The following is a 25,350-nucleotide window of genomic DNA, read 5'->3' as shown; positions in this document are numbered from 1 at the left end:
TGGATGTCCAGAAAGCAGGGTTAAATGTAAGCTGTCAAAGGTGGTTTCTTAGGCATTTGTTTCTTGACCTTAGACTTGTGGTCCATCTGGATAAGTGTCCAGGAAATCCTTCTGTGGCTCACTCTGTGGAACAAGATGCTGTGCCTATAAATTTCATTTGATAATAAAACTTGGCAGTGTATTAACAGCTTCCTGGAAAGATCACAAGGCAGCAGGTTCAGCTGCTCATCTCATACACCAGTAGAAGGCTATATGGGAAAGTAAAAGATAGCATTTTTAAAAACAGAGCTTAGCTAATAAGCCTCAAAATATCCAGAAATGTATCTGTGCTTTTCATCAGGTTATAGGAGGTAAATGAAGATCTGATGCATGTAAGTGTGAGGAAACAAGTGGATCAAACATAGCAAGTTAAATGCATGTTTTAATCTCTGATGCACCTAAAAAACAATTTTTTTTTTTGTACCAGGGATCAAACTCAGGTCCTTGCACCTGCGAGGCAGTCACCAGAACCACTGAGCTAAATCCCTGGCACAGCTAAAATTTAAACCCAACTAAAATTTAAATTCAACTAAAATTACAGTACCAGGATAAAAAGGTATAAATCCAATATAGTGAAAGTGTGGGAGAAGAAACAACAGTAGACAAAAGATGTGGATATATTTTATAAGCTTAAGGGATGATTTAGATGAGCAAAGGAAGCTGAAACCTTTGGGCTTACAGAGAGGTTTTCCAGTGAGTTTGAAAGAAGTCTATCAATCGGCAGCTCTAGTAGGGAAGAGGTCTGACTAAAAACAGGAGAGTGATTCCATTCAGCATCCCAGGTTCCCTCTCTAACTCCATATAATCAGGCAGCAGGAGACTTCATCTGTGGGGAACCTGAACCAGAGTGCTTCTGAACTCAGGCCCATGAGTCCACGGTAGGTGCCACAAATAACAGGGAGAAGGGAGTAATACGATACAGACCGTGCCTGTCCCTCAGAGTTAATTATAGATGCTGTACCTTTGTTCTTGCTTTACTTCGATAGCATTTTATTTTATGGAAGTATATTTTAAATGTTATGGACTGCTTAGGTACCTGTACAAACAAACACAAATCCTAAGTGTACAGTTTGAGGACTTACCAAAAAGTACACACCCATCTATAACCACGACCCAGATGAAATAGAGTGTGACACGCATTTCATACACCTGCTCATGTCCTTCCTAATCACAACTCTCTCCCCTCTTCTGAGAGTTAATCTGCTTCCTCACTTCTACCACATTAATTTGGTCTATTTTTGACCTTTGTAGAAATTGAATCATATCCTTTCATGTATGCATTATTTAACAAAACCTGGTTTGTAAGATTTGTTTTTCAGTGTATATAACATTAATTTGCTGATTTTTAGTGCTGTATATACTATTCCATTGCATAAAGAGACCCCATTTTATTATCCCTTTTGTTATGAATAATGCAGCTAAAAACATTCTCCAGAATTTCTCTTGGAGCATCTGTGTAGGATATTTTTGTTTGCTTTTATGTTGGAGCCGAATGATTCCACGCTTCAGCATTATTAATTTCAGTCATATGTCTCTATTCTAAGGTTTCATTTTCTTCTTTTTCACGGTTTCCATTCCTCAGGTGAAATTCTTCATCTTGTTATCAAATTTTTCAACTATATTAATCAAAGCTACTCAAAGGCTCATGGCTCATAACTTCTCTTTCTGAATTCCCTGTCAGTCTGTTTCTGGTGTCTGTCTATTTTTCTTGGTGTTATCTCTTGATATGCCTAAGTTTTTCAATTCTGGTATCAAAAACTACAGCAATATTTTGAGGCTTTGCATAATATTTTCTTCCTCTAGAGATGTAGAACCAAAATCTAAAATTAAAAAAGCCCAAAATATAATGGAAATGTTAACAGTGCTTTAGTAGAAATTAGTCCAGAAAATCTACTATTAAAGTAATAAGATTCCAAGATGAGAGGCTAGATAAAACAAAGAAGTGTAAGATTTCCCAAAACTAAATCAGGATATTTTTCAAACTGATATGACTCATCATTTCCCAGAAAAACTAATGAAAAAGGTTTTCCATTGGAATAAATAAAAAGAAAATCTTTTAAGCTTCCATAGTTATTAAAAATACAATTTTTATACAGAAGAATAGGATTAAGAAAATACAGATTACATCTGACTTCATAGTAGCAGCATTAGTTCATAGAAGATCTTGAAACTCTACCTTCAAAAGTCTAAGAAAATACTATTTTCAACCTGAAATTTTGTAGTCATACAACAATCAATCAAATAATTGCAGCATGAAGACACAAGATCTTAACATTTTATTATTTATATCTTTTCTCAGAAAGATCTGGAAGATGCTCTTTATAAAAATAAAAGAGTAGATCAAGAAAAAGTAATAATTGGGACCCAAGAAACAATTTCATTCATCAGGAAAACAAAGGAAAAATGTTCTCTAAACAAGTAAAGTGTTTAAAAAAATATATGCAAAGGAAACTTCCAGAAGATTAAAACAAACAAGAAATTATAATTATTCTGATTTCTTAACTAAATGAAAGGATATTTAAATACACACATGCATGGTCAAAGTAGGAGCATCTTATATTCAGAAAAAGGCTGACATTTTTGCCGTACATCAGTGAAAATGACTTTTTGGTTTATTATCTGTCCATAGACAGTTTGGGATATACTGACCTAAGAAATTAACTTTCCAAACTGCATCTTGAAAGAAAAATAATTTCCCAAGCAATTAAAAAGTAAGTGAAAAATAAATATGATCATGGCATTATAAAAGAATCTTTTAAAATATATTTTATTAGTGCCTATTAATTTTACACAATGTCTGGGCTACAGTGTGGTGTTTCATACGTGTATATAACATGGTTTTATCGTATCACCCCTTCATTGTCTTGATCATATCCATTATCCTCCCTACCCCCATCATTATTTAGAGAGATCTGACATCTTCAGAGACAGGGAGTCAATATGGTACATGGAGGGTGGGAGTTATAATATTGCCCTACTAGTCTTCCAACTTTGTATGCCAAAAAAGCGCAAGAGCACAATTCCTTTCCTCTGTATGTAGTTATAGGCAGTAGGAAAGTTAACAATACAGGCGCTCATAAAAAAGACAGTAGTACAAAAGCAAACGAAGTATAACGCAGTGTAGGCTAACCCGAATGCCCCTGGTCAAAGAGGTTGGCGTTAGAAGGGCAGTGATGACAGCGATGATGGTGGTGATGACTGCGGCCTTGACTCTTGGTGAGATCCAGGCATTGTTCTAAGCACTTTACAGAAGGAACTTTTCCTTAATCCTCATAACGGCTCTGGGGGGTGAATGCTCAATTAATTCTCACTTTATAGATGGAGAAACTGAGGCACAAGAAAGTCAAGTCCTACGTGCAGTGCCATAATCATCTTAAAAAGCCAGGATTTGCACCTACACTGTGGCTACAGTATGCTCACTCTCATGAAATGGTAGAAAAAGAAGGGCGACTTTTTTTAAAAAGAATGCCAAGATTCAGTGACTGGTCTTGTTAGCATGTCCGCGTTACAGATGTGATGGATGCCCTCTTCTCTTTCTTACTGGCGTGGTGACTTTATTCTGGGAAGGCAGACCGTTCACAGTTTGGAGGCCTTTGTCATAGGAAACTACCTGTTCCTTAAATTCTGTCCTGGAATCTGACTTACAGATATGTTCTCAATGCTTACTGAGCTCAGTCCTGTATTATCCTTGACTTAAACGCCTACCATTTCACGTCTCAGTCTCACCCAGGTGAGGAGATTTTTGCTCATTCTTTTCTGTTTACACAGTGGGTTAAAATAGAAACTGAATTATGGGAACCTTGCAACAAGCAATTAACCGGTTTTTATTTGCCAGAAGAATGACTTATGCTGGACAAGCAGTAAAGGGTGCTGATTCAGTTTAGTGGATTACTTTTATGGCTCCTTGGGATTTTTAGGCATTTTTAGGCATTTGCATGACTGAATTATTGATTAACTCATATCATTTTGTGTTTAAAGTAAAAACCATAATATATGTGTGAATAATTAGATAAGAAACAGAAAAAGGAGAGAAGAAAGAAAAGGAGAAAAGAAAGAACAAGCAATGATCCATTTAGCATAGATTGATCCATAAAAGTTATTTTACAGATCTTCTGGCTCTAAGGTGTAGTGTGCTTTCTGAAATATTAGTAATGGGGAAGTATATTACTGTGTTCAAAAAGGTAAGCAGAGAATAATGAAAGTTGTAATTTCAGACTGAGAGACCCTTGAGGGGATAGACTGGGTCTCTACATTTTTATCTCTAGCATATGGCCTGGTACTGATAACCATTTATAAAATTTGGATTAATTAATTAAGGTGGACAGTGATTTCTTCAATTATTCACTCCTTCATTGTCTCCTCGATATACCTTTATTGAGTGTCAGTGATGTGAAGAAACTATTTCTTAAGTATCTATGAAGGAATTTGGAAATATCAACACTGCACCTTAATAGACCCATTGGGCAAGGAAAAGCCTTGTACTCCAAGGTCTTGGTCAGACATAGGAGGAAGACAAGGCCCACCAGGGCGGGGCTTCTTGTGCTGCCGTCACACAAAGTAGAACCGTAAGCCAAGCCTTTGCTGTTTGCTCAGAAGTGCACAAGTGCACCTTCCTCGATAACCAGGATGGCGTGGTGTTCTTAGTATCTACCGTTAGCATTATTGATATCCTAGTGTTGAGTGTTTCCCCATCTCGCTCCCTTCTCCAGGTCAGGTGAGTACGTCTGTACTCAAATCCTACATTTAGCTCTATTCTTAGATGTGACACCAAAAGCACTGTGACAAAGTTTATTTAAGAATTAATTGGATTTCATCAAAATTAAAGACTTTATTCATCAAAGAGTGCTATTAAAGTGAAATGACACCTTAAATTTTATAGAAAATGTCTGTAAATCATATTCTAACAATATATATTCTGTTTATATATATATTGTTATATATTTTTTCTGATATATTTTTACCTAGACCATATAAAGAACTCTTTCAATTCAACAACAGCAGACAACCACTTAATTAAATACGATCAAAGGACTTGAATAGACATTTCTCTATAAAGATAAACAAATGACAAACACATGAAAAGATACTCGGTGTGATTGGTCATTAGAGAAAATGCAAATTAAAATTATAATTGCACACCATTTTATATCCATTAGGCTAGCTATAATTTTTCTTAATGAATACTATAAATATTGGTGAAAATATAGAGAAACTGGAACCCTTGTACGGTGCTATAATAGTAACAGCACAAAATGATTCATCTACTGTGAAAAACTGTGGTCATTCCTCAAAAAGTAAACATAGAATTATGATATGACCCTGCGATTCTATTCCTGTACACCCCTCCAAAAAGAAAAACATAACCAGGAAAAGAGACAAACAAGTACATGTACACACACATGTATAGCAGCACTATTGCCAGTAGCCAGAACCTGGAAAACAGTCCAAATGTTGATTAGCAGTTGAATAAACAAAATGGTGTCATGTGTACTATAATGGAGTGGTATCAGCCATATAAAGGAATAAAGCACAAAATCATGCTCCAGTGTAGATGAACCTCCAGAGCATTATGAGAAGTGAAAGATGCCACACACAAAAAGGTCACATACTGTGATTGCATTTATATAAGACATCTAGAATAGGCAAATCCTTAGAACACACATTTGTGGTTGCCAAGGCCTCAGAGCCTGAGGGAATGGGGAGAAACTGCTTACTGGGTACAGAGTTTTACTTTGGAGTGATCAAAACATTTGGAACTAGTTAGAGGTGGTGTTACATACTGTTGTGAATGTACTAAATGCCACGGAATAATCATTTGTTTTAAAATGACATTTTATCTTAATGTGAATTCCCTTTAATTATTTTTCTAAATAAGCTCTAAGGGCATGATCTATTCAAGTTTTAGTTGTAACCAAGGTTTAATTAACTTTTTGTTTGTTTGTTTGTTTGTTTGTTTGAGACAGGGTCTCACTATGTATTGAGACTGACCTGGACTCACTATGTAGCCCAGGCTGGTCTCAAACTCACAGTGATCCTCCTGCCTCAGCCTCCCAAGTGTTGGGATTACAGGCATGTGCCACCATGCCCGGCAGCTCTTTAGACAACAGTTTTCATTATTAAAAAAATACTAAGATGTAATCGTTTTTTCACCATTGTAATGAGATGATTCACAGAAGTATTTGCTATCAATAAAAAAACATGTATTACTTGCTGTGTACAAGGCACTACTCTTATTCTTTCACATGTATTAGTCATTTTGTAAACCTCATTTAATCATAATAACCCTATGAAGAAGTACTGTTTCATATCATACTTCTCTGATACGGACAGGAAGACATTGCAGGATGGTGTTACTCTGCATGGTCCGCAGCTGACAAGGGTGGAGCAGAATACACACCCAGAATGCTTTACTCCAGAGCGCTGTCATGCACTGTTGCTTGCTACCTGTCCACAGTATAGAGTAAACTCCATAGAGCAGGGCTTTGAATCCAGGCCAGGCCCAGAGGAAAGCTGACAGTTACATGGCATTTGAATGAAAAACTCACTGAACAAAATGAACAGACTATATTTGGCAAAGACCTTTATGCTTTATAATGTTTGGCTGTCACTCATGTTTCAAACTGGCAAAATCTGATGTAAGTGAAGCACTGTCCTAGGCACTTGAGGCTATTACCAGATATGAAAATAAATACAGATGAGCCTGGGGCCATTGAACTATTACAGAATTAGTCCTTTTTAAACCACATGAGCGAGGAGGAGCCATAAAGTACAGAAGATCTATAAGGCGCCCTTCTTTACCAGGTATTTCTCCCCAGTGATTCTAGGTTTTAATGCATAAAGTGTTTTATATGTATATTAAAATTGATGACTTAATTTTTAAAGCTATTTAAGGTCCTCATTAAAGATATGAGACACCTACAGAATGGTTCATTTTTATTATGACTTTATGGCCAAAGAAAGGTGAACAGGGTTACAAAGTCACTCTCACATTCTAATTCACTGCCTCATACCAGAAGCAAAGACATCAAAACCCCACTAGCTGGGGAATGTAGCTCAGTGGCACCATCCTTCCTGGTAAGCACAAGGTTCTGAGTTCCATCCCCAGTCCCGGAAAAAAACAAACAAAAAACTGCCACCTGGTTGTGTTTGGTTGCCACATGAGTAGATCTGTTAGTGCTCTCCTAGCCTTCTCTCCCGTGTACCAATTTGCCATTCTGAATGGACTGCTCCAGCCAGTATTACGTGCTTTCAGATCTATTAGCAAACGAGTTTAAGTTTGACTGTGTCATTATCCAGACGTTAATCAGGCAGCCTGTATGTTTCCATACACAGTGCTTCCAGAAGATAGAACTTATCTGAAAGAACAATGCCGACAGCGCAAGTCCCTTAGAATCTGATTGCCAGCTTGATGTGTTATTTACTGTCTGGGGGCAGTTAGGATTTCCAAGTGAATGTGCAGGGAGTACTTTTCACTATAGCTGAGCAAAGAACAACCAAAGGAGGACAAAAGACTTGGCAGCTGCATTTAATTTAGTTAGGCTGTTATTAAGGGTCTTTTGCCCATGCATGTTTACTGAGCGTCCCCTTCCAGCCAGGTTCTAGATTAAATACAGCACTAGGATTCTCCCATCGTCCTCTCCTCTCCCCTCCCAACGACTCTGGTAGCACTGTCTTTCCTTCAGTTCCCTGAATGCCCCAGATTCCTTCTGCCCCATAATCTCAAGTCCTATGTTCTCTCTACCTGGATGTGCACTCCCACACCATTTGACGAGTTTGTTTTCTACTTATACTTTTTTACTCCATTTAAATATCTCTTTATCAAACATCTTTTACTGATTGCCATGCCATCAAATTCCTCTCTTGTGCTCTTTCATCACCTTGAGCTTTGCCTTCACAGCAAAGAAAGTTTTAATGAAATAATTATTTGTCATTTGATTTGTTTCATATCCCCTGCTAGGTATAAACTTTATAAACTTCAGGAAGACAAAGGCAGGGTCACTGTACCTTATCAGTAGATTCCTGGCCACCAGATGAGGGCCTACCACTTAATAGAAGGTCAGTAAATAGTTTATACTGAAAGGATCACAAGATCAAAGCCAGCCTGGGCAACTTAGTAGACCCTGTCTCAAAATACAAAGGGCTGGAGATGTAGCTCAGTGATAGAGCAGTTGCCTAGCATGAGCAGGCCCTAGTTCAATCTGTAGCCCTGAAAAAAGAATGCAGGAAAGAAGGCAGAACATGCTGTCTATGAACTCATAATTCAGCACTATTCAATTTTTATGTAGAACCTATACTATTTTTCAGGATTAGTCCTTTTAAATTAATAAATGCTAATAAAATAACCTCCTAAGTAGGTATAAAAGAGAGAAGTTAGTGGAAGGTGGCTGATGAGGAAAAATGAATTAACTTTCAGTTAGGGCTACAGAACATCCACCTGTCAGGTAATAGGTGGTCATAAGCTCTTAATAGTTTTACTTTACAAAGATAAGACTAATGTAGTTTCCAAGCATTCTCCCATGAAGTTCTAGAGAAAGTTTGAGAACCAGTTACCAAATGAGCTTGCTGACCTGTTATTTAGCTTTCCGTCACTGTAACAAAATGCCTGAGATGATCAGCTTACAAGAGAAAAGGTTTATTTCAGCTCACCGTCTATAATTAGACCTGTTGCTTTGGGCTAGTGGTGAGGCAGCAAACCATGGTGGAAGCATGTGATGGAGCAGAACTGCTCACTTTATGGCTAGGAAGCAAAAGAAAGAGGAAGAGACCTATGTCCCGTAACCCTAGCACCCTAGGACCTCGCATTAGGCCCCACTTCTCAGTAACAGCACCCTGAGGATCCCAGTGTTCAGCACACAGGCATCCAAGCCACACCATGACTAGACTGTATTTCTAAATAACCAACCACTAGTTTTCAGCTTCTTTTATTTCAAGTCTTATTCTCCCCACGGCCTCCCTACAAGAGTAATCCATTTAGTAGTGAGACACTCCAAAGTGCAGAGGAGAGTAGCTGTACAGAAAGGCCAGGTGGCACCAAGGCAACTGGAGTCTTTTACTGTAAGATCTGACTTGTATGCCCACCGCATTCCTATAGGATTCAGGTCGGCGTTTTGTGCTCATCTCTGCTTTGTTCTCTTTTCCATAAAACATGGATTTATGTCATCGGAGATTTGCTGTCTGTCCCTTGTTAGTTACAAACTCAGGTATTTGATACATTTGAAACTTCGCAGGGCATCATATCCTGTACTGTTTATACATACCCCTAGCAAATTTCCATGATTTCCCTTATACGATTCAGAATACAATATTGTATTTTAGGTTCTTATTGACCTGCAGAATTCCCTTCTTTTAGTATAAAATCTGAGTTTACCAACACTGATACTGATGCAGAAATTATCTTTTTAATCTCACAGGAGTTTGATGTGTGTTTTAAATGTGTGTATGTGTGTGTGTGTATGAACTGATTTAGTTATTTTTCCAAATATTTTGTTTTCTGAATTCATTTGTTCAGTTACTTTGTATTGATTTTCTAATTGTGGATGAAAAGTTCAGAATGGATGGATACAGAACACCTGAAAGCTAAAACTTGTAAATCTAGTGTATTTTATTTATTTATTTTTAATCTAGTGAATTTTAAATGACTGGCGATTAGGACACTTAGAAACAATTACATTGCTGTTCAATATCTATGTTTTTAATTAAATGATTCCTTTTGCATTTCAAAATTGACATTAGGATCTAATTAGAAAAATTCCATGGCCCAGGTGCACAGAAAGCTAACATCATTTGCCTTTATGAATGTAGTGAGAGACTTACATAAGGATGGCTTCTAAGAGGTGATTGGTTGAATTTTCGTTATTAACATTTATATATATTCATATGTTTTTCTACTAGATTCTAAAAATTCAACATTAATAAAAACTCAAAAATATATACAAATTATTGTGAAGAATAAAAGAAAAATTGTGCTTAAGTTAACTACGTAAAGTTATCTTACATTTTTATATATTACCTTCAAGGCTTTTACCATTATATAAATGTTATATCTTTTTTTATATTAATAGAATTTTGTATCTATTATTTTCATTTAAATTCTTCTTTGAGCCTTTCCCAGAGTCTTAAAACACCTTCATAAATATCATTTCTTTTGGTTTTTTTACTATCCTATTCCATAAAACAAGTGCTGGAAGTTTAAAATGTTTATATTTTAGAAATTATAAATACTTGCCAGGCATGGTGGTACAAGCCTATAATCCCAGCACTTGGGAGGCTGAAGCAGGGGGATTGCTGCAAGGCCAAGCTAGGCTCTATAGTGTGTTCAAGGCCAGCATAAACTATATAGCAAGACCTTGTCTCAAACAAAAATTATAAATATTTATTTACAAAGATCTTTGAGTTTCTAAATTTAATTTTACTTTAGATAAAAAAATGAATTTACCAAGTACAATGGAATGGACATTTCTAAGGCTTTTGATAATATTGTAACATAAAATTGCTTCTAGGATATTAATGCTAATTTCTATTTATACTTGTAATGACAAGGGATAATTACAATAAAAGAGGACATACAAATAAAAGGATAAAACACACTAATAATCAAATGGGTTAAGGACACAAACAGAATATTTGCTAAAAAGAAATTAAACTATTCTCATAAATATACATGAATAAAAGTGAAATAACACACTATTTTAACTTTAATAAACTATTTTTCCTTGAAAGTATTCAAAGGCAAGATGTTAACATTAAAGCTGGGAAAGGGCATATATGAAATTACTTTTTAAAACTTTTTTGTTTGTTTGTTTGTTTGTTTTTTTGGTACCAGGCATTAAACTCAGGTCCCTGTGCTTGCAAAGCAAGTGCCAGAACCACTGAGCTAAATCCCGGGCCGGGGATATAGCTCAGTGGTTCTGCCACTTGCCTTGCACAAGTGCAAGGACCTGAGTTCAATCCCCAGTACCAAAAAACTACTTTTTTTTTAAACTATGAAGTTGTTTGAAAATAGAAAGCTAAAAACTAAATTTTACCCATTCAGTGGCTATGGCCTCTTAGATTATTTATAATGTCACCGTTTATTGATATGGTATATCCTAGAAATCTTAATTGGCATATACCTAGTTTTCTCGTCACACCTCTAGTATTGAAAGTAAATATAAAATATTTTCCGTGGATGTTCTCATTTATTTCACAGTTCTTTGAACTCACTGCATATGTTTTACACTTTGTCTCATTTAATCCTATCTACACCCTATCTATAGCCATTAGAAGTAACCAGTAAAATTACAATGCTCGTTTTATAAACATGAAAATCAAGACTTAAAGGTTGAGTAACTCATCCAAAGTCATACTCTGAAATGTTTCACTTTAATTGGTTTCATTTATAGGGTATGTCCATTTGGCAAAAATAGATTACAGTTTGGAAGTGACCATTTGTCTTTATTTCAGCTGTATATTGTGTTTTCCAACAGATGAACCCACAGACATCCCAAGAAGCTGCCAACTAACAACAGATGTTCCACATGTCACACAGCTGATGAACATGACTAAACTTCGCCAAACTGAAATAAAATTTGGAGGACATCCACTAAGATCAGCAGAGTCAGGTAAGCATTGGGACATCTAAATTATAAGCATAATATATCTATACCCCCCAAGTAAGCTATGACTTCCTCCAAAGAAGGAACTATCCATCATTCTTTTTTATCCTTAGCACTTAACATATTACTTGCCATATACCAGGCCAGGGGGCACAAATTCAACTCACTACTGAGGTCAAGAAGATAACATAAATGAATAATTTAGGCTGCTGCCTGGATATTTGATACATAGAAACATATTCTACTTCAGCAATCATTTTGTCTCAGAGATGTGGGGAGAGGGATACAGGGGAAATATGAGGTGGTACTTCAGAGAAATGGATCTTCTACTGAAGCAGTCATCAAAGTTTGCAAATATAGATTACATGGCAGTTAACACTGTGCCGCCATGTGGAGCTGTAGGGAGTAGCAGGGACTGCATCCAAAGGAAGGCTGATTCTTAGACTACAAGAAGTAGCTGCAGTGTTGCCACACCATCTTCCCAGAGGACCTGGGCATCAGAAGGTTTATAAGTTCTCTAATTTTAAAATACTGTGTAAAAGCTTTCATAAACATCCTGCTGACCAAACAAAAACATGCTAGGGCTACCAGTATTTTGCCTTCTGTAACAGCATGACTGTTGTCCACATGAGTGAGTAGCACCTACAAATCAAGAAATCTGAAGTACCACAGATCCTTGTATGTTGGAAACACCTGGAACATTTTTAAAGTACTTAATTTTAAAAAAAAAAAAATTTCCTAGCTGGGCATGGTTCAGGATATCTGTAATCCCAATACTTGGGAGGCTAAGACAGGAGGATTGAGGGTTCAAGGCCAGACTACATAGAGACCCTGTCTCAAAAAGCAAAAGAAAATTATTTTTCTGATATCTCAGTTCTGCTTCCAAAGATTCTGATAAAAGGGCATAACATTGGGTTACAATAGCCCATCCCATACTTTTCTACTAAAAATTTGTACTTTAGCGTAATAGTAGCCAGCTATATGTCTCAGTAGCTGTGCCTGGGGGATACAGGAAACAATCTTTGAGTTTACACACTTGGTACAATAAACAAAGTGTGTGCACATGTGCAAAAGTGTCAAACTAGGATTTTTACCCACATAATGTTCCATCTAACAAGTCTTGTGTATGCTTACCTGAGCACCACAGGGAGTAAAATATACCCACGCCACTCTTCTGTTATGAAAACGTGTTTTGTCATAAGGGAGTGTGGGTGTGACTCATACTAGCTTGGAAAAGTAAAGACCCATCTGTGCAGTCACCCCCTTGGCAGACAAAAAACAAAGTGTGTAGAGGAGCTCCAAAGCAGTAACAGGTAACTTTTATCCAGGAAAATGCTTGTTGCTAAATTTCTGTGCATTTAAGATTTATTTCAGAAAAAGTTATCTTTTTATTTTTGTGGTAGAAGTAGCCTAATTCAGTACAATGGCACAGGAAAAAAACATATTTGCAAATTTTGGAGGAGGTCAAAAGTGAATCATCAGATTTCTCTTGTATAGATGATGAAGATGATAATGACTTTGACATTGGCCATGTGAGCCAAAGTCCCTTGACAGTGAAATGGAAAAACACTTTGTGTTTTGAGTGACATTATAGTTGCTGCTACAACATCTGCTGTATCAATCAACTGGTATAGACATGGGGAATGTAGATCTCCTTGATTCAAATGACAAAAAAAATCAATGCGACTGCATTTTTGACTAGTCAAAATGTTGCAAAATGATCATCCAACCAAATAGAACAATCCAATGTTGAAACCAGGCCCAAGAATACAATGAAGATCTTGGCAGGGGTGAAGCTTATTGGGCAAAATGCCAGCACTACTATTCAGTGTTGGAAATTGTGACAAACAAAATGCTACAAGATGTTGTTCCACACACAAAGGCTGAAATACAGGTAAAATGTTCTGTATGCACCAATAGTCATATTCAAAATTGTATTTATTATGACACCTCACTAGCTGAACTGAAAGCATTCATAGGTCTGCTGTACTTAGCAGCGATTTCTCATGGTAATCATAGGAATGTAAAAGTCTTGTGGAAAAATGATGGGTCAATATATGGCATAAAATTTTATGCCCTTGTAGATGCAAAGACATTATGCTTTCCGTTTAGAAATTTATCCTGAAACTCAGCCACCATTTTGTTATTCATAAAACAATAAACCAAATGATGTTGTGAACAGACTTGTTCCATCTCCCAAACTAACCAGAATGCAGCATTCAACAATTGGTTTATCAGTTTCCAATTGATGTTACATTCGCTAACAGAGTACAAGTTGACCAATGTAGGAATTGTACACAGGAACAAAGTAGAAATTTCAAATGAAATGTTGAAATTTCAAAACAGAACTATATAATACAATCTTTGGATTTCAGAAAGATTTACATTTGCCTTTTATATGGCAAAGAAAAACAAACTGGTACTGCTGATGACCACATTGCACCATGATGGAACTATTGATGGGGAGACCTTGACAAATTGGAAGTCTGAGATGGAAACTTCTTACAGCAAACCAAAGACACTTCTCAAGTGCAAGGTCCTGAGTTCAACCCCTGGTACCCCCCCAAAAAAAAAACTAAAGGCATAGTAGATGTTGTTGATGAGTTATGCAGCAGCAATAATGTCACTTGAAGCACAAAGTATTGGCCAATAGTTGTGTTCTACTAGATCCTAAACGTGTGGCATAAACAGTTTGATAGTTTACAAAGAAAATAAAAACTGCAAAATTCCATGGAGAAATTCTCTTAGAAGATTGGGATTAGAACTCATAAAAGATCATTTACAGCAGAGGGAAAACAAAATATTTCTGCCCAGGGAACTACACACACACACACACACAAAAAAAAAACTGGAACACACTGCTGAGCGGACAGGTGAACAGGCAGGTGTAACATCACAAAGACCAACTATGACACCAGGAAAACCAAAAAGATATCAACTGAAAGGACAGGAAAACAAAATGTACATGCTATCAATCTAAGCAATACTTGTGTGTGGAGCATGCAATTTTCATGTGTGAAGACTGCCTTGGGTGTGACAGTTGAAGCAAAGGTTATTTCTGTGGTAGACTTTTGTTTGTATGTACATTGTGGTTCATATAGGTTTTTATTTCTAATTATTAACATTTAAGTTTTGTAAGCAAGTACACATCTGATGTGAAAATGTTGATGTCTATTCTAAGCACCCATTACCTATTTAATATTTTATTTTACTGATATCTTGTTTTCCTACTAAGTGCATGTTGTACAATACAGTAGGAAGCTCCTGACAAAACAGGAAGAGAAGAGAGGACAAGAATGGCCTGCCATGTAGGAAAAGAAGGCTAAGCACATGTGTTGTTAGTGTAAGCAGTATGTGTGTGTGTGGAACTTGCTATTTTCATGTGTGAAGACTGCCTTAGGTGTGATAATTGAAGTAAAGATTTTTTTTTTGTAGACTGATATTGGTATTTGCACTGTAGTTCATATACGATTTTTTTTTTACTTTGTAAACCAAAAAACAGTTGGTATTAAAAACTTGATGCTTTTTTATGAACACTCAATAAATATTAAAAATTCAAGACCTTTTTAATATTTTTCCTGTTAAATACCCATTGTTTAATATAATAAGATTAAAATTAATAATCCATCCATATAAATATTCTAAATAATAAACGTGGGTATTATTCACCCAAATTTATGCACCTTTATAACAAAATTTACATTAATCCCCTCTTTGGCCTTGGATGAGTTTGTCTTGTTTTGTTATGTTCTTTGGTTTTTTAACTCCTCTAGTGATTCTTATGTGTAGCCAGTGTTGAGAACCACTGGATAAGTCAGTCCCACAGAGGCCATGTGATTCAGATGACACTCATAAATACTAAAATAATTTAGAGCAAAATGATTATTGTAATAGCAGACAGTTATGAAAAAAGAAACACATCTTGAAAATACATACTGACATTTATGGAAGTATTGGATGAAGCAGAAAACTGAACAAAAACAAGGAGACAGTGAAATGTATGGATAAGGTGCCATGGAATTATTAAGATGAATGGCCTGAGTGGACAGAAGAGCTGTGTTTAGATTATGATTGGGAGCCAGGCATGGTGGTGCATGCCTGTAATCTCAGCATTCTGGGTGCTGAGGCAGGAGGAGCACAAGTTCAAACCTAACCTGGCCTATTTAGCAAATTAAGCTGCCTCGAATTAAAAAGGCCTGGAGGCCTGGGGTTGTAGCTCAGTGTGAATGACCTGGATTCAGTCCTCAGTAGGGGGCATGGAGGGTATGATTAGAGTATACCTTATGTTCCTAAAATAAAGGAATCATAGCTTCTTTTTTAAGAAGTTAAATTTGACAACAGAACTCAAGGTGAACTTTGGAATCAAAGTGAAACCAGACATTGTGGAGTACACCTGAGTATCTTTGCAGCAGTCTAGCCAGGACTGGCAGTAGCCTTGAAAGACGAAAGCGGTAGCCCTAACGAAACTGCAGGGATAAAGCTGGCAGGATCTGTGGAGTCTCAGTAAAGGGATGGGAATGAGAGAGTGATCAGAGCTTGGGTGAGATCATACTAAAATCAGGAGAAAGGAGACAACCTTGATGGAAGTTGCAAGAATGATCTCACTTTACTCTCTGTTTATCCCATGTTCATTGATCCTTAGGATATTGTCCCTTTTCACTGACATCAGTCTTCATCAGCATTCTATGTTCTAGGTCAGTGACAGTGAACTTTTTAGAGATGCGTGCCCAAACTTCCACACAAAACCCACTTACTCATCACAAAGAGCCAACACTACAGTTAAACCTGAATATGGAGGTTTTAGATTAGAAAAAACAACTCATACGTGAACATCTTTTGTCTTTAAAAAAAATAACATAAATGAGGCCTTAGGTTCGCACTGCTGCTCTAGGTTGTATTCTTTAGAGAATTGGACCTTCCGCAGTATAAACTTTGGTGGGAGACTGGTATATAAGGTACATTTCATCTCTTTATTGTGACTTTTCCAGATGTACGGAAAAGTAGAGATAATATATAAATGAACAACCCTCCTATGTCCATCACCTGCTTCACAAGATTTTTGTTAGCAAAGAGGGAAAATGAGAATTTATGTATTATAATATATATGTTACATGTAGGCAAAGAGAGAAAAAGAAAGGTTGTATATAATCCATGGTCATTAAAGAGCCTCAAGAAAATACATTAAAGATGAAAATCTTCTCACTATTTGTATCCACTGTAGACACTTAGGGTCACAATTCAGTCTTAAGGAAGATTTGCCACAGGATGAAATTAGTAAAAATATTTTCAGTAACAAATACTATATCTCTAGCCCATATTTTGTAATAACTTTCGATCAGAAATGACTGAGCTATAACACATCTAGATAACTGTCATGTAAGTGCTCTTTTTTCCTCCTACCCCAGAGCCTAATGTTTGAAGAACTAATGTTTTTGAATGAAAATGCAAATCTGGATCAGATATTTAACTTTTTGAAATTAAAATTCAATGATATTTTAAATGTATGAGATTAAAGGAGAATTCATATAATACTAATTTCATCATTAGTTCAATATTTTAAGTAAGCAGAAACTTTTTCATTGGCCACATCTGAACCGAACTTACAGAGCAGGGATATTAGTATATATATTTTTTGAAAGTTCTGTAAGTAGGTTGTCACTGCCTAGTAACAGTAAAATTGAGACATATGCACATAATACTTGCCGTCTGATAGCATATTCTACAGTAACACATCCCTGTGAATCCGAGTTACATTTACCTTCCTTTGTATCGTAGGGTTTGTGTAGTTCTTACTCGGTCAGTCTCCTTGCACACCCACGGCAGCTAAGATTACATGAACATACGTTGCACTTCTGATTCTCTTACTGCAAATACTTTTCAGTTGCTGCTATTGATATTCATAGACTTTGAAGGTTACTATAAGTGAATATAATAATTATTATTCTCAGTATAAAATATATCATTTGAAAAGGGTAACTAATGAGTATGCCCAAGGACAGACTTTTTATTATGGAAAAAGCCAAGAGATACTTCAGTATTTATCTTTGTGTCTAAAAAATGGACTCCCCGTGATGAAATTTGAATTGCATGAGAAAATGAATGTGTGCTCTTGTAATTGACTGTGTAGTACTCATGTCAAAAATTGTAATGTTTCATTATAAATGCACATATTGAGAGATCCCAGTGAGGCCTCTAGAGAAAGACATACTCATTTCCTATGGATGCTTTCTAGTGTTTTCATGCAAGGCAAAAAGGAAACCTTGAAACATAGTTGTTTCAGAGTGTGTTTTTTGAAACTCGTAGTTTGATCAAGAACTTTTAATGAAACTAAAAAGTAATTCTGTTTTCAAAAAGCTACACATTCCCAGTGTTGGCTCTGGCTTCCCAGTGCACATTAGTTAATGACAGTCTGCAGACGACTGTGGAATCTGATGATTTTAGTTTCATTAATGGGACCCTAGTTTAATTGATCCAGAGAATCAGGTCTGGTTATTTAAGCTGAGCATTCAGCCACTAATGACAAGATGCAGTGGTCCACTAAGCACAAATCAAAACTAGTAATTTACTTAAAAATTAGAAGGCAGTTTTCCCTAGTGCACTTCTTTCCATAGCAGCAGTCTTATTAGATTTTCACTCCTTTTTAAAATAAGACTGATATCTTTACCTCCTAGCACAATTGCAAATGGTTAAATTAATTCATTGAACCAAAAAAATAAATAAAATAATCAACTAATTATCTTTGGGATAAGTGAAATCCATATTAGAATTTCTTCTTTGGGTTCCACATTATGAAAGCAAGATTAAAGTTGAGTAACAAAGTACTCTGAGGCAGATGAACCTAAAAGGAAAAGAATTTTGATTCTGACTTAGAAAAGCCAAGCTACTCTTCTTTTCTAAACTCCAACTCTTGGTTAAGATTGCTTTGGATTGATTGTTGGTTAAAGAAGTACCACACTTTTTAGTTTCAGTGTCTAATAATAATTCAAAATAAACTCATTGTAAACTCTTACATTTGAATTTCATATATCCTCTTTCCCCATCTTCAATAAAAAATATAACTGGTCACATTCCTTCATTTAAAAAGATGTCAAATGTGACATTTAAAAAAATGTCAAGGAGTTTAGAATGGACTTTGATCAGTATGTCTGAATGTTATAGCAAAGATGATACAAACCATTCATAGATCTTTAATTTTCTATGAAAGTTTTGCCATACATTTAAAAACTTGAATATAATGATAAAACTATTAAATATGGAGAATGCACTTTATCAATGTGATAATCACATTAATCTGATAGGTTGACTTGTACCAACTTCACATCTCTCCTTTAGATATTTATAGCAGCATTGCTTATAATAACAAAACCTACAGATAAAGTATTTGTATGTATTTGGGAATTAATGCAGTAACCATACAATAAGATATTATGCAGCTGTCCAGACTGACGTGCTCTGTCAGTAATGGTCTAGAAAGGTCTCGTATCCATGTCAGGCAGTGGAAGGTAGAACCTAGTGCTATTTCAGTATGATCCCAGTGGTGTGAATTTGTTAAGAAGTCATCCATGCAAGATATATGCATACAGAAACACTAAAAACTTAGTGATTACCTTGGGAAGTGTAGTGGACACAGGATCGGGGAGGTCTTATATCTCTCTATTAGACCATTTTAAATTTCTAACTATGCTTAGTATTTATGTCAACAGTATGTTAAAGCAATTATTGGACATGTCTGCCTTCTTTATATTGTGAAAATCCTAAATTGCTATAAAATTAAAATATATTACTCCACTTACTATGAGTATTTTTATTTAAAACTATATAATGGGAAAGGAACCCAAACTTATTGGCAAAATAAATATATAAATGTATATTTAAATATTAAATGATGTTATTTATACTATACTAAGGAGCTGTACACATATATCAGTATGAATTATAAAATATTTTAATTGACTTGTGTCTTTTCACACACAGTTTTAGTAGTGTTGAATTTGTGTCTGTAATCATCAGTGATCTTCAGTAACCCTCAAGGCACTCTTCTGGTCACATCACTGTGTTTTTTGGGGTGTTTTTTTTTGTTTTGTTTTGTTTTTTGGGTTTTTTTTTTGTTTTGGTACCGGGGATTGAACTCGGGTCCTTGAGCTTGCAAGGCAGGCCACTGAACCGCTGAGCTAAATCCCCAGCCCCCATCACTGTGTTTTTACTTTCTGCAGAGCATTTCTCACTGACTTTATTTTCTCTTAATTGAGCATTGCTTTCTTCCCCCACTAGAATTTGGTCTTTAAAACTGTAGGAGCCCTATTCATACTTTTTAGTTAGATGGCTTTATAAATTTGCATAGAAAGTAAATGTTGACTTGAACAGATAAGAATATTTAGCAGCAAACCATTACTGTCATCAGAACTAGCATTTAGTATCTTTTCACTGGGTTGCAAGCTCTGTGCCCTGCATAGCTGTCCTGCTTAATCCTCTCGCACCCATAATCAACAGTTGGTGAATGATGAAACTGAGGCTGTCTGAGACCAAGACGTAGTGAGCGGCAGAGCTGTGGTGTGACAGAGCATTCTTAACTACTTACTAGCTCCCTCTAAGCCGTTTCTCAGTAGTGATTTCAAGCATCATCTTCCCAGCAACCTGCTTGGTTGTAGGAAGCTGCCTTATTTCTGAGCCCTAATGATGGAAATTACCTACTAAGGCCTGTAAATAAGGTGTGCCTATTATTCAAAATGGAAAGTTTTTTTGACATAATAAAATCATTTCCCTTTTAAAAAATGCCTGTGCTCATTAATGAACAAAAACCAGGCTACTTTTTTAATAAACGAAGTTACGGATAAAAAGTAATATCCTGTACATCTTTTTATCTTGTCAACATATCCCAACTTTGCACAAATGATGTTTTTGCACTAAGGTCTTCCTCCATTTAGCGTAGAAAGAGATATTCTAATTTTAGCTTTTAATATTATTAGATTGCCTTTCAAAAATGTCAAACTTTTTATTAATAAGATAAGGCTAAGTACTGGTTTTAATTATTTGCAAAAGTCAAAAACTGATTGTAATCCAGGCCTTTCCTGCTTTAGTCATTTACTTATCTACTTTTCATTGCACTTTCAGAGTTTACAGTCCGATGGTCTTCTAACGGGTCTGAAACAAATTTATAATTAGAGCACTTTGCATCCGGCATGCACTCTCCAGTTAGGCACAGTTCCCCGCCTTCCACCTGTTACGTTACCTTCCTGGCACTGGAGCTGCTTCAGTTTGTACTGTCATCCACCCCGTCTTTCTTTCCCTTTGGAAAAGGATATTAAACTGGTATTATTTCTGCGTCTGACCCCTCATAAGCCCTACTTGTCCTTATCACATGCGCTGAATTATCATATTCATGAAGGTTTTAAAACTTATCTAAACAGTCATCAATAAACCCATTTTTCATCTGGCAAAACAAAATGTTTTAGTTGGTGCATTGAGCAGCTTGCATTGGATGCTGTTGGATGTGGGAAGGATCCCCTGCCGTGCCCTTTAAGCCCGCTGCAGGCAGTGTGAGGTGTGACAAGAGGAAGGCACAGACAGGCTTTCAGGCTCTTGGCTTCTGAACCCCTGCCCTGAATGTGGGCAGATGTGGTGAGTTTCGGTTCCCTCCTCTGCAGAGAAAGAACGATAGCGTCACATACAGGATCCCAGAAATTCTATAAAGATCCATTATGCACCATGGTGTTCTTCAGCACTGAGTATTATTTCCCAGACCCTGAGGAACAGGTAGCCGCTGGCAAACACACTTACCAACCTTTGGAATTTTTCTTCATAGCTCTTACACAGTTGTAATCACGCGATTGTTGATTACTCACTTTGACATCCATGTCCCCATGAGACTGAGAGGTGTGGAGGAGGTGTTTTACCCCTCACTCCCTGTCTTACCCAGTGCCTTCCCTGACTGAACAGCCAGTCACTACTGACAGAATGGGTGAGTGGAGGGACAAAGGACCGAACAGCCTTGTGAGCTGTTAAACACTGCTCAAGCTGAAAAGTACTAATAACTTGTTTACTAAGCATTTAGTCCCCACTAGGGAACATTTAGTGTTTGACATCTATTTTTCAATCTTGTGGAGGAAGAACGTGAGGTTTAGGATGGGTAAGTACTTTGCCTAAAACAATATTGCTGTTCTAGATCAGTCTTTTCCATATTTTTCACATTCTCTGTAACAACACACTATTTTACTAAAATAAAAATTAATCCAATTCAAAAACTGGACTTGGTGCCAGCTTTCATTCTGATTTGATTGTTAGATAATAGATGTAAGTGTTCAGCATGACCCCTGCCTGAGTGATTAGAGTTAAAAATCTAGCAGATTTTTCTGGTTAGGCTTTGGAAACCCTTCAAACTTAAATTACTGTAATAATTACAACATTGTATCTTGAGACAAAAATGAATGTTTATTTTTAAAAAGACAATTAGAGAGTAGACCCTCAGGTTTTATAATTTAACTACAAAGACATGTGCTCCTCAATAAAATAGCAAAATAAGCAGTGGTAATATCTCTGACCTACACCAAGTTCATTTTCCATAAACTCAAGGAAATTAAATGCCTACAGCATGACTTTAGTCCCTTGATTTTTAAGATTATTTCATGCATATTGATATCAACTCTTAAAAGAACTTTTAGAATTTAAAAGGCATGAATTTTTGCCAGTGGTTTTCTTTTATTAAGATTTTTTTCATCATAGGAACTTTGTCCCTTCTACTTTCTATTTAAGAAACCAAAAATCTAAATTACTTTTCCAAGTTTTAATAGGACCCTATTCTAATACATGGAATAATACATGTTTATAGAGATAATTATGACAGTATGACTATAAACAGTTATTTAAATGAACCAGGTTTTAAGACTTGATGTGCTAATTATAATAATAAGCTAATGAAGTCTGTTAATTAAAAAGATCCTAAATAGTGAAGTGTTAGTGTGCTATGTTTTGTGGGGGAGGGGAGTATAATTTTTAAAAAAATAGATTTAAATTTAAGTACAATATGGTAGATTACTTTTTTTTTTTTTTGTATGGGGGGATCGAACTCTGGGCTTGGGAGGCAGGCAGTAGAATCACTGAGCTAAATCCCCAGCCCATATTACTCTTTAAAGAAATCTTATAGTGGAATCTCATATATACTGAATAACTTAGAAAGAATAACATCTAATTTTCTATGCTTTAGAGGACTATAGCATATCAGATTTAGATATATCTTTAGTAGTCACTGCTAAGCAAGAGAATTCTCTAGTAAGTTAAAGATATTTGGGAGTTCTATTATAACTATGAGCATTCGGTATATTCATTTTGTTGAATTCATAGCTGGAACTGTATCAATATGATTACTAAAATTCTCCCTTCAAAGTCTTCTTTTTAATCTTGCACAGTATCCATAATCTGAGTGAGATTTTAACCCTTGCCTACCATGTGCCAAGCAGGGTTTAGCAGTCGGGGGGTACACAGAAGACCAAAGAAATGGTCTTTCACTCAAAAGAATTTCAATTTATTGGGAGGAATCTGCATTTAGATGAAGAATGCACAGAAACAAGGAGAGGAAGTTGTCCTTGTAAAATATGTGAACCAAAAGATCCATAGCTGCGTGGTTCCCAGAATTCAGAGCAGGAGCTGCTTCTGTGCTGGTACAGAGCCCTGCTCTAGCCTGCACTGTGTCCCGTGCAACCGTTCTGCACCCTCAGCAGTCTTCTCTTTCTGGGAAAGAGAATAAGACAGAATAAGACAAATAATCTAGAATTTGTGTGATCACAAAAAAATGGTGCCTAGCAAAGATTTTGCCATGTGGTCTTCAGTTTGAGCATCATTTCTTTCTGTGAATCTTGAGAAACTTTAAAAAAAAAAAAAAGTTTATCCAAATAGATGTTTATGAGTGGATAGGAACAAATAGCTGCACACACGGCCGTCGGTTGGGCACCTAGGACACTCCAGTCGTGGCCTGAACAGCCTCTGACGGTGACCCCAGGGCACTGTCTGCTCTTCAGACAGGCTGTCCACCCTGACCCCCACCTCCTGGAGTTGCCTGGGCCTTTCCAGCCTGCCTTCTTGTTTACACCTAAAACACGCTGCTAGATTTTTCTTCAAATGAGTCTTACAAAAGTTAGACATATTTGAGTTAATATTACGGCTTTCCTTTGCACCCCTTTCACTTAACCACTCATTCATTTTGCTCGGCAAAAATCTAATATGTGCCTACTCTGTGTCAAGCACTAGGCCAGTTTTGGCATTTCTGGGTGACTAAGCCACTGCGTCTATAGCTCCGCCACAGTACACTTCAGTCGCTGGTCAAAGTACACTGCGGACAGGTCCTGAGAGGAAAGTCCATGGAACCGCCCAAGTTGGGGAATTTGCCCCAGGGAGGAAGATCCGGAAGACATGTCTGACACAAAGGCCGAAAGAGAAAGCAAGAGCTTTTGGCCATGGGACGGCAGAGTTGCTGCTGCAGCCAAAAGAACCTAAAGGGCTAATCTGTTCGGAGAAACACAGACAGAAGAAACAGAAACATCAAGAAAGGATGAAAGAAAATGAGGCGAGTAGGACAGGAAGCTTTGTCAGAACAGGTGCATACAGGGAAAGTGAAGGACATGCTCCTTGATCCTAAGGACTGAAAGTGAAGGAAGGGAAATGGTTCCACTAGACTTACGTCTGTGTCAGACCTCTCTGGCTGTGTTTTAGAGAAAGCATAGGGCCAGACAGCAGAGCAGACCCAAGGAACACTTGGGAGGCGGCGTCACCTGGATGTTGGTGCTGGTGGAGGAGGTCAGAGGGAGAAGCAGACATGGACGGAGCGTGGAGAGGGCAGAGGTGTCACCCTTCTGCCAAGGTTCTGACGGCTCATTCATCAGCCAGGTTTCCGGTGTCTCTGAGACCCTGAAGAAGCGCGGGTGGAGCTACTGATTTAAGCAATGGCGCTCAGAACAGGACTGGGCAGAGAGAGAAATTAGGGAGTCATCTGAGGTCTGAATCTAGAATAGCTGCCCAAACTTCTGCTTGCACACCTTCGACGTGCCTAAAGGTTCACCCCCTCAACGACCAGGCATGCTTTAATTAGGGACAGGTTCCTTACTTGGACTAAAAGTTTTCCAAACAAATTCTACATGTGAGTCCTGATTCTGTCTTTTAGACAAATGGGATCTCTCTTCTATCTCGTGGGTCTTCAGGAATTTGAAAACACTGGTGTCCCCTCAGGCTCTGTCCATGAAAACTTCCTGCTCAATTCAGCCATCTAACCCCTGCCCACACCTTCATCTTCATTATCAGTGAGAGCACAGAAGCAGACCTCCAGAAAACCATCGTACGTCCGCACTCATCATCTCTACTCAGGCCTAAATGTCAGAAGTTTTCTGAGCAAGGCAACTTTCACAAACCTGTGTGCCTTTTCTTCCTTTCCTGTGTAGGAGTGCTTTTAAATTCTGACCTGTGTAGAGTTACTCTGTGTAGCAGAGGCACGGGAGACCAAGCACCAGCCACAGGACTAGCTTCAGGTGGGAAGCGGGCAGGTAGGAGCTCAGCGGGGCTTCTCCAGTATTCAGGGGGTCCTGCCTTGCAGGTGGGGCATAGCAGATTTCCAAGTCGTAGTAGGGTTTTTGAGTTGAGGACCTTCCCCCTTGGCGGCTGTGTCAGTCCAGAAGGCTGAGCCGCAGGATCTGCTGGGGCTTGTCAAGAGGTGAGGAAAGAGTACACAGGGGAC

The 25,350-nt window shown here is 37.2% G+C and overlaps 1 protein-coding gene across 11 annotated transcripts in view; it reads left to right on the top strand.

Annotated features, from left to right (window-relative positions):
* The window catches only part of Cfap20dc (CFAP20 domain containing), a 227,666-nt gene that overhangs the window by 94,479 nt on the left and 107,837 nt on the right, over positions 1-25,350 (top strand). For all 11 annotated transcript variants that reach the window (XM_010643156.2, XM_033757023.1, XM_010643159.3 and 8 more), the window contains exon 7: positions 11,505-11,639. In XM_010643156.2, the coding sequence (XP_010641458.1) occupies positions 11,505-11,639 (135 nt within the window). The remainder of the gene's footprint in view (positions 1-11,504; positions 11,640-25,350) is intronic.

The sequence above is a fragment of the Fukomys damarensis genome, unplaced genomic scaffold (genome assembly GCF_012274545.1).
Source record: "Fukomys damarensis isolate Sample0158 unplaced genomic scaffold, DMR_v1.0_HiC HiC_scaffold_28, whole genome shotgun sequence".
Classification (NCBI taxonomy): Eukaryota; Metazoa; Chordata; class Mammalia; order Rodentia; family Bathyergidae; genus Fukomys; species Fukomys damarensis.
This window is presented reverse-complemented; position numbering and strand designations above follow the sequence as displayed.